At 46.5% G+C, this 14,750-nt stretch overlaps 1 protein-coding gene across 1 annotated transcript in view; it reads right to left on the bottom strand.

Annotated features, from left to right (window-relative positions):
- Positions 1-14,750, bottom strand: part of DNAH9 (dynein axonemal heavy chain 9) — a 609,139-nt gene that overhangs the window by 541,334 nt on the left and 53,055 nt on the right. The window contains exons 9-11 of the mRNA XM_019501495.1: positions 12,316-12,430; positions 7,297-7,365; positions 2,603-2,729 (exon numbers count right to left, since the gene is read on the bottom strand). Coding sequence (XP_019357040.1) covers positions 2,603-2,729; positions 7,297-7,365; positions 12,316-12,430 — 311 coding nt within the window. The remainder of the gene's footprint in view (positions 1-2,602; positions 2,730-7,296; positions 7,366-12,315; positions 12,431-14,750) is intronic.

The following is a 14,750-nucleotide window of genomic DNA, read 5'->3' as shown; positions in this document are numbered from 1 at the left end:
GGCTGGGCTGGGCTGTGCGCAGGGCACATGATGGTGGTGCTGGGAGCAGGTGCTATGGCAAATTTTGTGGTGGCTGCAGCCCTACACAACCTCCCTTCCTAGCTTTGTCCTGTGCCCCACTCTGCCCCAGCTGGGCAACACCTGCCCCAACCCCAGCCTCACTCTCACTCTCTCAATGTGGGGGCCTCCATCTGCCCCTCCACCCCTTCCTTCCCCCTTAACAAACTTACCCACCAGACCCGGCTGTTCTCCATGCTGCTGGGCTGCGCTCTTGGCTACCCTCATGCTGCGCTGCAGTTGTGTGCATGCATTTATCGGCCACATCAGACAAAAAAGGCTGATTGCTAATGCTCTCAATTTTCCTCATATTGGTGACGATCCAATATGGGACAGTTGTATTGGTGCACCTCTATCTGGGACCTCTCCTGACCACCACAAGTTTTCAAAGATGTTTCAAAGATGCAGGTCAAGAGAAGTGATTATTCCCTTCTTTTCAGCACCATTGAGGCCACATCTGAAGTACTGTGTTCAGTTTTGGGCCCCCCACTACAAAAATGATGTGGACAAATTGGAGACAGTCCAGCAAAGCAAGAAAAATGGTGAGGGGGCTGAGGGGCATAACTTATGAGGAAGGCTAGGAAAACTGAACTTTTTAAGTTTACAGGAGACTTAATTGAAGTCTTCAACTACCTGAATGGGGGCTCAAAGGAAAACAGAGCTAGACTTCTCTCAGTGGTGGCAGATGACAGAACAAGGAGCAAGCAAGGGAAGTTTAGGTTAGATATTAGGGAAAAAACTCACTAGGAGGGTAGTAAAACACTGGAACAGGTTACTCAGAGAGATGGTGGAGTCTCCATCCTGGGGGTGTGGTTTCAAAACCCAACTAGACAAATTTGGCTGGGATGATCCAGTTGGGACTGGTCTTGCTTTGAGCAGGGGTTTGGACTAGATGACCTCCTGAGGTCCCTTCTAACCCTAACTTTCTATGCCTATGATTCCTTCGCCCTCAGTAAGGTTTCTTTAAAATACAAGCAGCTCTCCAAGACTCCTTTCCTCAAACAGGCTGGAGTTAGATTGTTCTCAGTGGTGGCAGATGACAGAACAAGGAGCTGACAGAACAAGAAATTTCCCTCAAGTTGCAGCAAGGGAATTTTAGGTTAGATATAAGGAAAACCTCTCTCAAGAGAAGGGTAGTAAAGCACTGGAACAGGTTACCTAGAGAGGTTGCAGAATCTCCATCCTTGGAGGTTTTTAAAACCCAACTAGACAAAGCCTTGGCTGGGATGATATAGCTGGGGATGGTCCTGCTTTGGGCAGGGGGTTGGACTAAATGATCTCCTGAGGTCCCTTCCAACTCTAATTTTCTAGGATTCTATAAGTCACATAGAATTCTGCATCTTAACCTGGTCAGAGCAACACCTCAACTGCAAACTTGCATGGTAATTACATCTATGGCTGTGAACACTAGCTAAAAAGAAATGTTTCTGCTCCATTAAAACAAGCAAGTGAACAAACAAACAGGAAATTAAATTACAAAAGCACTTTATATTGACCAAAAATTAACATTGCCAGGGGGATATCATATGCCCTTCAAGAACACCAAGTCCAGCAAAATTCAAACTTCTGAAAACCAGGGAAGACATGAGTAACATTTTAAGCAAAGCCCTTATACAGATATAAACACATACAGTCACTCTGACATTGAACTGTAAGAAAACAGGAGTTGCATACACTTACTGAACAAACACTGAACCATCTCTTCACTTCTGCTACATTTTAAATCTCCTTCAACCCTTCCTGACAACCCCATCACCTTATGCCATCTCATACTGTACTTTCACTTATCTGGATCAAATTCACAGACCACATTCATTTCCCATCTTTCTGCTCAGTTTCCACAGCAAGGAGATTGTGTCAGTGCAGTGCTACTGACACAATCTGCCTACTACAGTGACATGAGTTACACTGCATTGTTCAAAGTACATGTGCACCAGTATCCTAACAAAGGAGGGCAAAGCAGAGTCATTGCCCTCATGGAGCACCTCATATTACATACAGTCTTGGTTCTGCTAAACTGTTCCAACTACTCAATAAATGTCATTCAGTAAAACTATATTTAACGCAGTCAATGATCAGCAATGCTCTCAGATAATTTCCAGTGGCCACCTGCACTAGCTGATAGATTTAAAGGCTGCACAAGCCAGTACCTTAACTCTGCACTTTGTTTTTCAGAAATGTGAGTTTTGCTAAAGTAAACCTTCTGGAAGAGCACAAACTAACACTAGGCAGTCTTAACCTGGGGATAATGAAGGCTTTTGTCTTGGGTTTTAATTAGAATTTCTTAGGCAACAGAAATTCTTACAGTAAAGATTCATTCTACCTGATGATGCATGACAGGAAGCATGACCCAAAAGGGGATAGTATATCCAAGTTGTCTCTCATGGAGAAAGCTGCATGGAACAAGACAGATCCAGTATAGATCTTTAACAGAATTGCCTTGAGTCAAATAACAGCTCCAATAAAATGTGGCATAAAGTGATAAAGCATTGTGCATACATAAAGAAAGATTCTTGCAGTAGGATTAATCAAGATCAAGTTTTACCTGATGATCAAAATTGACTGCAATCAACTTGGTCTCTTGATCTCGTCTGATAAGTGGCTGAGTGAGGTTGTACTCTGATTTTTCAGATACTGTCTGGGACCATTCCTTATAGAGCTTTTCCTGATACCTGCCAGGGACAAAATTCATCAGATATCTACCAGACAAAGAAATAAGCATGTTGAATGAAAGACAAAATCAATTCATGGTTCCTAAAGATGAAACTTAAAGAAAAATAAACCATAAGACTTCCAAGCAGACCAAGCCTGAAAATACAAACAACTAAGGAAAATACAAGTCAGAATGACAAAGAGCATGGGTAAAATTTTCAAAAGTGCCTGAGTGATTAAGGAGCCAAGGCCCATTATGAAAAGGGACTTAGGGCATTTGGATCACCTAGAGTTGTAGATAGGAACCTATTCTGCTTAGGCATTTTTTAAAATCTAACTAGGTGCCTAACTCCTGTGAAAAGTCCACTGTGTGCTTTTCTGCACCTTTAGGTGCCTAATACCTTTGAAAATTTGGATCCAAATCTTATTTCATCACCAGGGATCATAGTTCTCTCTCTCAAAAAATCCAATTTTTTGTTATAAATATCCAAAATTCTCTGATTAAGACCCCTAAAATATGCATTTTTACACAACAGAAATGAAACACCAATATATAGAGAGAGGCATCGGTTGAACACAAAGTTCTCTCAATATATTTACAACGTCAAAGCAATCTGAAAATTTACTAGTCCCTCAATCTTTATAATAAAATTAATTCTAAATACGTATATCTTTTGGCATTTGATTTTTTTTTATCATGGAAAATCAGAGCTCTTCCTGCCCCCTCTGCTCACTAGGGTACATGTTCAACTACAGATGTCCCTGCCACTGCTTTGTGGCACTGAGCAGCCCTAATATGCCTTGCCTTTGCCCCTCATTCTCAACCCACAGCTCACTGGCCCTGCTAGTGCCCCTCCTTCCTGACCCACTGCCCCCCACCCCCCAGTGTGCAAGGAAGAGGGTGGGTGTGTGGGAAATGGGATGACTGTGTGGGGAAGCAGGGGTGGGTACAAGTGACACGTCAGGGGGTGCAGGAGGGGCATGTGCCCCCCTCCAGATTTCTGCACCCACAGCAAGGCATGGGGCTGCAGCTGGGCTGAACCAGCTCTGGGCAGGAGCTACCTCAACAGCCTAGCAGGCAGAACCCAGCATGGGAGGGAGCACCAAGCTACCATGGCCACCCTCTGGGCCACAGACATGGCTCCTCCTCTATATCAGGGGCGGGCCTGGAGGAGCACTTAATGAGTTTTGGCAAGCTGCCGAGGGCCACATGGGTAGCCCTGTCGCTAGAAAAGTGCCCTGCTCCCTGGCCACCATCTTAGGACTAGAAGTCCCACCCCTAACCCCTGACCTTTGCCACCACAAGGCCTACCCCTTGCTCCCACAAGTACTCCTTTCAGCACAGGGGTTTGCCATCCCAGAAAAAAAAAATTATATTCTAAAAATCAAACATCTACTACAACATTCATTAATTTGATTTCAAAAAATATTTTTGTCCTGATTTACATGTTTGTGTAGAATACATAGAAGTAATTGTATATTAGCTTAAAATTAAATCTTACTCTTATATATTGTGGGGGAGGGCAAGTATAGGTTTGTGAGGGGCTGCAGGTGTATATGGGGGTAGAGGTATGTATGTATGTGGGGGGCCATACATGTGTGTGGATGTGTGTGTGGGGTTTGTCGGGGGCTTGTGTATGAGGTTTGTGGGGGGGCTGTGTGTGCATGTGTATGGTGGGGTGTGCATGTGAGACACCCCTACAAACATACACCCCCTCCCTCACTGCACACAAACCCTGCCATGAGCAGCAGCAGCACTGACAGTGAGGACTCAGGGAACTCACAGGCCACAGCAGGCAGAGCCCCTATCAGCCCAGACTCCACAATACTGCTGCCCCCGGCCCCAGGACACTTACAGAGGCCCCACACTCCTGCCCATCCACTTGCTGCCACTACCCTCCCACCTCTTGCCACCACTGCCCTTCTCCTGATGCTTTCCTACTTTTCCACCCACCGCCAGGACTGCAGAACACAAAAGGAGCCAGCCCAGCCTGGCAAGCACTGCATGGACACAGCTGGGAACTGTGTGGACCAAGCCAAGCTGGCTCCTGCTGCATTCTGTGGTCTCAGCTGTGCAGCCAGGAACTACATAGTGCTGGAGCAGCAACAGTGTTTGGGGGTATGGGGAGAAGAGGCAGCAGCAGCCACAGCAGGCAGGGAGGGAGAAGTGGCAGGTAGGCAGGAGCACAGCAACAGCTGGGCAGGATCATGGGGCCTGTGCCAGTCCCCCAGGGCCAGAGCCAGCAGGGACCCAGGGTGGGGCAGCAGGAACACGGGGCTCAGGATAGCAGGGGTTCCATGGAGCTGGGCCAGCTTCCCCTCTCCCTGCTGGTGCAGCCTGGCCCTACTTCATACAGCTCCTGCCAGCCCAGGTTCCACACTCCTGCCACCCTACCCTACAACCCCACTAGCTCTGGCCCCAAGGTACTGGCGCAGGTCCCATGCTCCCACCCAGCTGTTGCTGAGCTCCCACCCACCTGCTTGCTGCCACCACCACTTCCTGCCAGCAGCTTCCAGTGCACCCCACTCCCCTGCCTGCTGCTGTGTTACCACGTGGTTTCTGGCTGCATGGCCAGAATCCAGCCTGGCCCCTCCCCCTGTTACAGCATGTTGTAGCATATTCAATTTATCAAGTCTGCTGAAGCATGATAATTACCGTGCTCCAACAGAATCCAGTGTCACATGTATCAGTGTCCTCCAGCTGAAAAGTGGTTAGTGTAGGTGTTTTAACTAACACTTGTTTGATGAGCTTTAGTTAAAATGGCCCCATCACCAATTTTCAGCACAGGGACACTGACATAGCTGACACTCTAGATGCTTTAATGAGAACAGCTCTCAGAGCCACGCTACTTAAAGCACCCCCCCACACACACTCCGAGATCATGCATATAAATGCCCTTAGAGGGTACTTACGGTGTCTTAACACTCCTTTACTAATGACTGCTCTCATTTTAAATACCTTTATGACATGTTAAAGGTAACCTGTGCCAAAGCCCTAAAAGTACCAGCCATTTCCCCTCCTTCTCACCTGTATGGGAGGGAAGTAGAGGGGGGAGGAGAGGGGAAAGAAAAAAAAAAGTGCTGGAGGACCAGAAGACCCAACTGCAGCACTACATGTAACTGTCACATGGTGCAACAAAACACAAGTCTAGAGATAAATTCCTCTTTGAAAGGAGACATTTTTCTGGTGGATCTCCCATTTTTGTGCCTCTACAGATCAGGGGTAGGCAATTATTTGGGCTGGAAGGCCACTGAAGAAGATTTGGTGAGCTGGGTAATCGTCCCCCCTCCAAGACAGCTTACCAAAACTCTGTAAGTGGCTGAGCCCTGGGGCCCAGCCCCATGCTGTCACTGCCTGGCAATTCTGGCCCCAGTCCTAGGGTCTCCATGGAGACCTGCCCAGGACCCATGCAGGAAAGGCACACTCAGCCAGGTGAATAGCATGAGGCTACCCAGGGCTGGAGCCAGGATCTTGGGGCAGTGACAGCATGGGGCCGGGGCTTGGGGCAGAGCTGTAATCCACTCCCAGCATGACCCTGCCTGTGGAACCATCACCCATCACAGGGACATGTGGGCAGTGGATTGTGGCTCTGCCCCAGGCTCCACACTGTTACTGCCCCAGCCCCACGCGTCCTGCTCCCAGACACCACTCCCCACCCACCCACAGTTCCATTCCTTCCATTCAGCTAAGTGGACCATGCCTGCACAAGTTCTGGGTTGGTGTCCATGGAGAATCCACCTGCCTACTCTATCCAGAACCCCTGATGGTGGGTGCAAGATGAACAGGCTAAGATGCCTGGGCAGCGGGGCTGTGTTCGGAGGCACCAGTGACACTAGCAGTGGCAGCCGCAAGGAGCCGCCACCACCAGAACTGCTGGAAAGCTGAGACCAGCTGCCATGACATCCCAGACCCACTGCACACCCGAGGGCAACAGGATGGCTGCATGCACCACAGTCCAGGCTGTCCCCTGTGCCTCAGCTGCGTGGGGCTGAGAGACCTGCCATGAGCCAGATAAAATCCTTTGGTGGGCCAGATTCAACCCATGAATCCGTATTTTGCCCACCCCTGCTATAGTTGTTGTGAATACACAGACACTCCATTTTTGTAACATTAGGTATTTAACGTATGTTCACAGCTTCAGGGGTCATCCTAAAATGTCTTTTTTGGGAATCTTTACTACGTTAAGTTAAATGGTAATTAAAAGTTCTACTTTTTTTTCTATCATCCATTAGAAGACTGATCTCATTAATATAGAAAGAGTCTTTAATGAGGAGAGCATCAAATTTCCTGGAAACTGATTAAAATAAGATTCTCCAGTGTTCACCTACCAAATACAAACTTCCAAAGGAACAAGTAAATGAAAACCAAAATAACATAGTGTTTTTAATCACTAAAAGGCTAATACTGTGATTACAGGGATTAGAGGTTACAGTAAGATTAATAACACAAAAACAAATTGACTGAAAGAGTTCTGTTCCAAAGTCCACTGCTGCTAATTGGAATGTCTAGGTACAGTACTCAGATACTGTTGGGATGTGTGGCCTTTGAAAACCCATAAGAAAGGCATTTATTGAAGTAACACCTACCTTTCTAGCAATTGTATTATATCTTGATACTTCTGTTTCATTCTTTTTCCTTCAACAGATTCCATGCATCTGTTAACACAATTGAATACAAGAAGAGTTATACACTGAAAAAAATTTAAAAAATTAATATTAATCTGTCCAGGGCTGTCATGCAGCCCTTGATGGCTTGACAAAACTCAGTAAGCAGCCCTCCGGCCCAAAATAATTACCCACCCCTAATCTAGACAGCCAAAAAAAAGTGAGGTGGGGTAAAAAGTCACAAGTTTTATACTTAAGACTTACTGAGTTGTACACTGATTCACAGATTGCCTTCAAACTTTAAAACAAAAGTATTATATCCTAAAAGTGAATCCCAAACTACTTTCCAGAAAGGAAACCTACATCAGAGATGTACGGTAAAATCTAATCTAAGCATCTGTGCTCCAGCCAGGGGTCACTTGAGTGCAGTTGTCCTGATACTGGGAATCAATTGCTGAGGTCTAGTAGGTAGAGAAGATTAAGAGCTGCATAGCTGTACTGAGTGGAATTGCAATAATGCTGCACCCTTCCCCTCTTTACTTGGAGTTACTGCTCTGTTGTTTGTCCTGGAGTAAGCTTATTCCCCCTAGAGGAGCAAACATTACATGGTGGAAGCATGAGGATCATAGTGGAAAACCTCAGAACAAAACTGAGAACAAGTTCTGCATGATTCACAAAGAAACCAGGTATGAGCCCTGGCTCCAGGCACTTGGGATCCTGCCTAGCAGATATTAGTTCCAGAACAATTCACCTTTGAGGCAGGTAAGAACTGAACAGAATGGAAGACAAGGATTTGAATGATTTAGGTGAGCTTCCATCCTGAAAAACAAGCCAGAGCAGGAGTTTATCAACTTCTGTATCTCTTATTGGGTCACAAGCTGAAGACATTATGCTGTCATTTAGCCTAACTTCTGAAAAAGCTAAGGGCTTTGTTACACAGTAATTGCGGGCAGATCCTGGAGCTCTTAACCCCTGGACTGTCTACATGGTAACGCCTGAAATTGGTTTTAAGCACTCCATATGTTCTTATGACAGACATCAAGGGGTGCAAGAACTTCCTGAACTCTAGGTTGGTCTGTCAGTTAGGAACATTAATATGAGCACAAATGGACAGATCAAAAGAGAGGCATCTCTCTCATCTGCAAAGCAGAGATTGGAGAAAACTCTTTGGAATGTGCATAAGCAGGAAGAAGTAGGAATGTGACAGGGTGGTCTATCCCTTGAAGAAGAAACAGTCTGCCCTGTTGAGAAAGCCCAACTGCAGAGCATTTGGATAAAGAGGGAGTAACTTCTGGGAGCATTAAAAGCTCCCAGAAGCAGAGGAGGAGGAGGAAGTAAGCTATGAGTGGAACAGCATGCTGCAAGGAGGGGCCAAAGCAAAATAGGTTCCCCTCCTTGTATTTGGGAAAGAAGAGAAGGATTTGGTTTTCTTTGTTTGTTTAAAAGACTGTGCTTTGCTTGGCAGGCCTGGCTGAGGAGCTTCTCAAGGAGTAAACCTGCCTGCAGAAGGGAGCAAGCTAAGCAATCCACTTACAAGGTCTTACGTGAGAGAGCCAGTGTTGCCCCACATGAGGACAGAAGGATAGAGCATTGTAGGATTACGTTAGGAAAACTACCTGCATTAGTATATGCATACACAATAACAAATACTGCAGTCTCAAACTGAACAGACAGCAGAAACGTTCACAAGTTTTAGAACCAACATGCTGAAAACACGTACAAGATATCAGACACTTTTGTATACGGACATACGTAAGTAGATGCATGCATCCACCCTACAGTAATGATATTGTCATATAAACATCACTAGGACAGATCTCAGCAATGTGCAGCTCTTACCCTATTTCCAGTAGCCTAAACCAGCCTGCCTTCTTCCCTTTTTAAACCTTGATTTTAATTCTTTCAAGCTTCAATTATATTACAACATCCTCTCACCCACAACTGGAGGGCAGGTTATTAGCCAAGTTAAATGAAGCGAGGAGAATCTGCCTAAAATGCAAATCTGGCCATCCTTCAAAGCATGTTCGACTAAAATTCCAATACAACGTGATGGACACAGGAGCCCTCATCTGCTGCCCTACATATATAACCTAATTTCACTGTTCCAACATCTTTATTATTAGATAACAATAGTATATTTAAGATGCTTATATAGTGATAGTACATAGCAATGGAAATAACACATCTTCAAGGAAAGCATAAAAAGCATCCCTTTCCAGTAAGCAGTCAGATTTGCTCTGAGTTCCAAAGTCATGCTGATGGATTTCTTTCAACTTTCATAAACCAAAACCATATTATTACTCAATTCTTACATGTTTTATTGGTCTTTTGATTTTTTTTTTTTTTTTTGGTTAATCAGGTGCATCTAGAAGAGGGGCAGACAATTATTTTGGACAGAGAGCCACTTACTGAGTTTTAGCAAGCCATCAAGGGCCGCAAGAGTGGCCCTGCCCCTTGACAGGTGCCCTGCCATTTGGTCACCATCTTGGGACTGGAAGGCCCACCCTTGCCCCCCACAGAGATACTCCTTTCAGCAAGGGTTTGCCATCTCGGAATGAGAAAAATACCAAATTATATTCTAAAAATAAAGTATTTACTACAAAATGCATTATTTGATTTCAAAAAATGGTTTTGTCATGATTTACATGTGTTTGTGCCGTGTACATAGAGGTGACTGCACATTAGCTTAAAATGAAGTCTTACTCCTGTATTTTGTAGGGGGGGGTGGATGGGGGTGTGGGGGAGCATGTGGGTGTGCGTGTGGATGGGTATGGGGTTGCAGAGGGCTATGAGTGTGTGGGGAGAGGATGGCTGGGGAGGGTTGTAGCATGTGTAGAAGGGGAAGATTTGCCCACACCCTCCCCATGGCAAGCAGAACCCCCCCTCAGTGCTCCTCCAAGCTGGGGCTCCACCCTCCCTCTGCTCCTGGCTCCAAGGAACCAGCAAAGACCCATGCTCTGGTTCGCAGCCACTTCCCCCCCATCTGCTACCATTGCCCCTGCTCCCAGCTCACTGCTCCGGCACCAAGTCCCAGCTGCATGGTCAAGACTGCAGGATGCAGCCAGAGCCAGAACAGTCCAGCTGGCACTGCACAGGGCCAGCCCAGAATCGCAGGGGCTGGGCCAGCTCCTGCTGCATCCTGCTGCCCATCACTGTGGCCAGGAATGATGCGGTGTTGGAACAACTGGCGGGGGGGTGGAGGGGAGCAATGCCAGTGGCAGGCAAATGGTGGCAGCAGATGGGGGAAGTGGCAGTGAGCAGGTGTGCAGGAGGTCAGCGACAGCTGGGCAGGAGCGCGGGAGCACGGGGCATGGGCTGGCAGGGCTCTATGGAGCCAGGCCAGGCTGTGCCAACAGGGAGAGGGAGAGCTGACCCAGGTCCAGAGCCCTGCTAGCCTGGCCCCACACTCCTGCCATCCCACTCTGGTCCCCACTGGCCCTGGCCCCAGCGCAGACCCCACGCTCCCACCCAGCTGTCGCTGAGCTCCGTGTGCCCGTTTGCTGCCCCTTCCCCCCGCCTGCTGCTACTTTCACAGCTTCCCTGCCTGCGGCTGCCGCCACTCCTCTCCACCCCCTGCCAGCCACTCTACCAGTACGTGGCTCCCGGCTGCAGCACCAGGACCACAGCAGCCAGCTCAGCCTAATCCTGAGGACTGGGGTGCTCACTTGGAGTCACCCCCTCCCTCCCCCCACCCATCCTTATCTGAATTTCCCTTCAGTGCAAGGAGGCAGGAACAGCCCCTGGGGCTCAGGCCACAAGCCTCTGGCTGTGGGGGGGACGGGACAGAGGGCAGGGACACCAGGCCTTGCTTCTGCAGCCATTTGATCCTACCAGCAGCTTCCCCTGGGTCCCACTGCCCTGGGCTCCTGTCATCTTTGACAGGCAGCCAGGTACAAATAAATATTAATTTTCTAAATTTTTTAGGGGCCCCAAGGGCTGGAGAGAATGGCCTGGCATGCCGCATTTGGCCCATGTGCCGTATTTTGCCTGCCCCTGGTCTAGAAACAGTCATGGTGCTGTAGGGTATGGAAACAGCACATGTATAGTGATTTTTTTTCCCCCTCAGGTGGCTTATAATAAACAAGAAATATGCTTACATAAATAGATCATGGGATTTTTCAAATTTGCCTTTAATCATGAAAATGACTGCTTTTAATTCTTCTAATTTGCTTGTGATCTGAACAAATTACTTGATGAAAAGTTCTGCCTGGGCACTTTGGGCTCCTACAGAGGTGTGGGGAGCCTGCTCTAATGTGCTGGAAATCCAGTGCATCAGAGCAGACTAGATTAATTGAGTCTGCAAAAATTGATGTGCACCAGCAGCCTTCTAAGTCCTGTGTATCAGCGTCCCTATGAGTCCCTGTGTTGAAAAAATGGCAACGGGGCGCTTTGAAATAAAACACGTTCAATGAACTTCAGTTCAAAGTACCCCACCACCATTTTTTCAGCACAGGGACATGCAGGGATACGACACACATAATGCGCAGGTGCTTTTAATGAATGCGGCTCACCTGGCATTGCATCCCAAAGCAAAAGTAAAAATACCCTGGAGCACTTGTAAAAATACCCTTCAGTTCCAGACTCCTGCTATACCAGTTCTTGAAACTCCACAAATCTCTGCCAGTCCATCTCAATCTAATACAATCCAGCAGGTCTTTGCTCTTCAAAAATTTGTAGCATCCCTTATAATTCTAGTCCTAAGCCACTTGTGAGCGGAGAATACAGGCCAAACCAATGTACATCATAGTGGGAAGATGTCCAATAATTTTCACTGACAACCTAAAGCCAATGCAAAAGCTGAAAAGCCTATCCTACTGTACCTTATCACCACTTCAAAACAAATCCAATGAATACATTTATAAAAATATGGACTTCATGAAAGCTGAAAACACAACTATAACTGCTTCTCCACAACAGAAGTACATTTTACTTTTCCAGATGATAACCATTTTAGATCTAAATACTAGATAAAAATAACTTATCTGTGATAAAGATACATACGTGTGTGTGATATGCCTAAAATTACTGTATGGAAATTGGATCCGGTCTCTCAGTTCCTGAGCCCAACGCAAAGCCCCAGCAACAAACGGCATATTCCTGTGTACAGGGGCGTAGCCTGGGGAAGAAAATTAGAGAGGATTTGAAGGTACTTATTACTAAACTCTACATTTACATGGTCTCTGACTGCATAGATTCTGTTGACAGTAAGTTACCTGTGTAATATTTCAGCGATTGCCTAGCATTTCTCTTTAAACAAAGCATTCTGATATACTGATGTAGTCTCTGACGCAGAGATAGGCTTTAACAGCTTGCTAGGAAAACCCTAAAGATTTCTGTTGAAATCTTTTGTTCTGTTTTGCCAATAATGAATGCTGCTGCTGACGATGACATAGCAATATCACAGGAAGTCTGTATTTGCAAGACAGAGTCCCAGGAGAGATTTGTATTGATAATGGACCACAGTTCAACCTATCCAAAGATTCTGTTTAACAATGGGCACTGATGGACGTGTTGTGCTGGGGGATACACTCGTTATTGGAAGCAGCAGCACATTACTTTGACCCAGTTCCACAGCAACTGTATAGATCAGTTGCTTTAGAAGGGGTTTTTTGGCGCTTTTATCAATTAGCTGATTCAATCAGTTATTAGATAAAAGTGCCAAAAAGCCCCACTAAAGTGCCTGATCTATACAGACATTCAGCAAGCTGGGTCCAACTAACATGATGCCTCTTCTGGGAATGTGCTAGGCTCACTGCGGGAGCACATCAAGTTTAAAGTGCCATTTTGGGGGTGGTTTCCACATCTGGAAGCAGCCATAGTGAAGTCAACAAATGCTGAAAGAATTGCCATTAGCTAGCACTGCCAGATGCCACTGCATATTGTAATTGTCTGTGCCTCCAATTTTATATGAAACAGATTTTCTTCAACTAAGCTGGTTGCTTGATCCCCTGGCTTGCAGCTGACTTGCATCCAGGGCTAAGAAATTTACAAGCCTTTCTGATGCACAGAAACCTTACACTGTGCTGGCAATCAAGATACAGTGGCAGCAGTGGCATTGCTGAAAGCTAAGTGTACAAATCTGGAGCAGCACAGGGCTGAGCATATGTACATCTTTCACAAAATGCCACCAAATCTTTGCATTGTTTTAGAATCATTTGTAAAATATATACCACAGATGAAATCTGACCCTCCTAGCTGTTCTGACATTGACTTCAGGGGAGCCCAGATTTCATTCCCCATATTTTATCCAATGCTAGACACACCGTTTTTTCACTTGCCTCTTTCAGTTGGCATAAAAAAAGATGTATTATGTCTTTGCAATCATCAAACAAGGAATCATAGGTAAATAACAGTATACAGGTACTCTAAAAATGTGCCATACCTCTCATTTAAGAGCCTTTAAAATTTTTCATTTACGAGTCTAAGTCTATTCTAACCATGCAGTTGGTCCAATAAAAGACATCACCTACAAAAATCCTTGCTTCTAGCATATTCCTGCCCCATCATAGCTACGATATCACTCCCATCACTTCCTTAATGTATAATTGTTTCCTGTCCCAGAACATTAAAAAAATGAAGAAAAAATACAGTAATTACAGTATTTGACAGGGGGCTGCCCTGAGGTGAACCTCTGCATCAGCCTACCCACCTGTCTTGGGCAGTCCGCCCACCTATCTCATCTGCCACACCTTGCTAGTTAACAATTACGTTGTTCATTAGGCAGGAGGCTGCCCTTCATGCACCCAGCTATACTGGGCAGTGTATACACACTCTGACCTCCCCTGCATGTGCCCCATGCCTTGCAGGTGTTACTACCATCATTAACTCTATACACCCCTGACATTGAGCCCTCTGGCTCCTGTCTCTCTGTAACGCACAGGCACTGAGTTCTCTAGTGACTGGCTTTCTGTGCCTTTCTCTCAGATGCCTGACTCTAAGCCTCTCTCCTGGGCACCTGGTTCTGTGCCCTGTTAGCTGCGTTCCTCTGGTGCTATGGACTCACCCAACCCTGTACCTGTGTCCCTCTGGCACTGTGGGCTCACTGAGTCCTTCTAACTGCACCCTCCTGGCGCTCTGGGTTCACTGTGCCACTAACCACACCCTCCTGGTGCTCTGGGCTCACTGTGCCCCTCTGGTGCTCTGGGCTCACTGCATCCTTCTGGTTGCACCCTTCTGACGCTCTGGGCTCGCTGCGTCCTTCCGGCTGTGCCCCTCTAGTGCTATGCTCACTGTACCTAACACTGGGCTCTACCAAATCATGTGCCCTCTCTCTAGGCAGTAATGAGGTCTCCAAACCTCCCCTTCCAGCCTCATCCCAATTCTCTGGGGTAAACATGAACACAAACACAAGCCCCTAGGCTATAACTTAAAGACTAACAATAACATAGTTTCACAGTTTCAGTTTCTAGGGTCGGAAGGGACCTGAGCAGATCATC

The sequence above is a fragment of the Gavialis gangeticus genome, unplaced genomic scaffold (assembly GCF_001723915.1).
Source record: "Gavialis gangeticus isolate Ggan-Ray unplaced genomic scaffold, GavGan_comp1, whole genome shotgun sequence".
Classification (NCBI taxonomy): Eukaryota; Metazoa; Chordata; order Crocodylia; family Gavialidae; genus Gavialis; species Gavialis gangeticus.
This window is presented reverse-complemented; position numbering and strand designations above follow the sequence as displayed.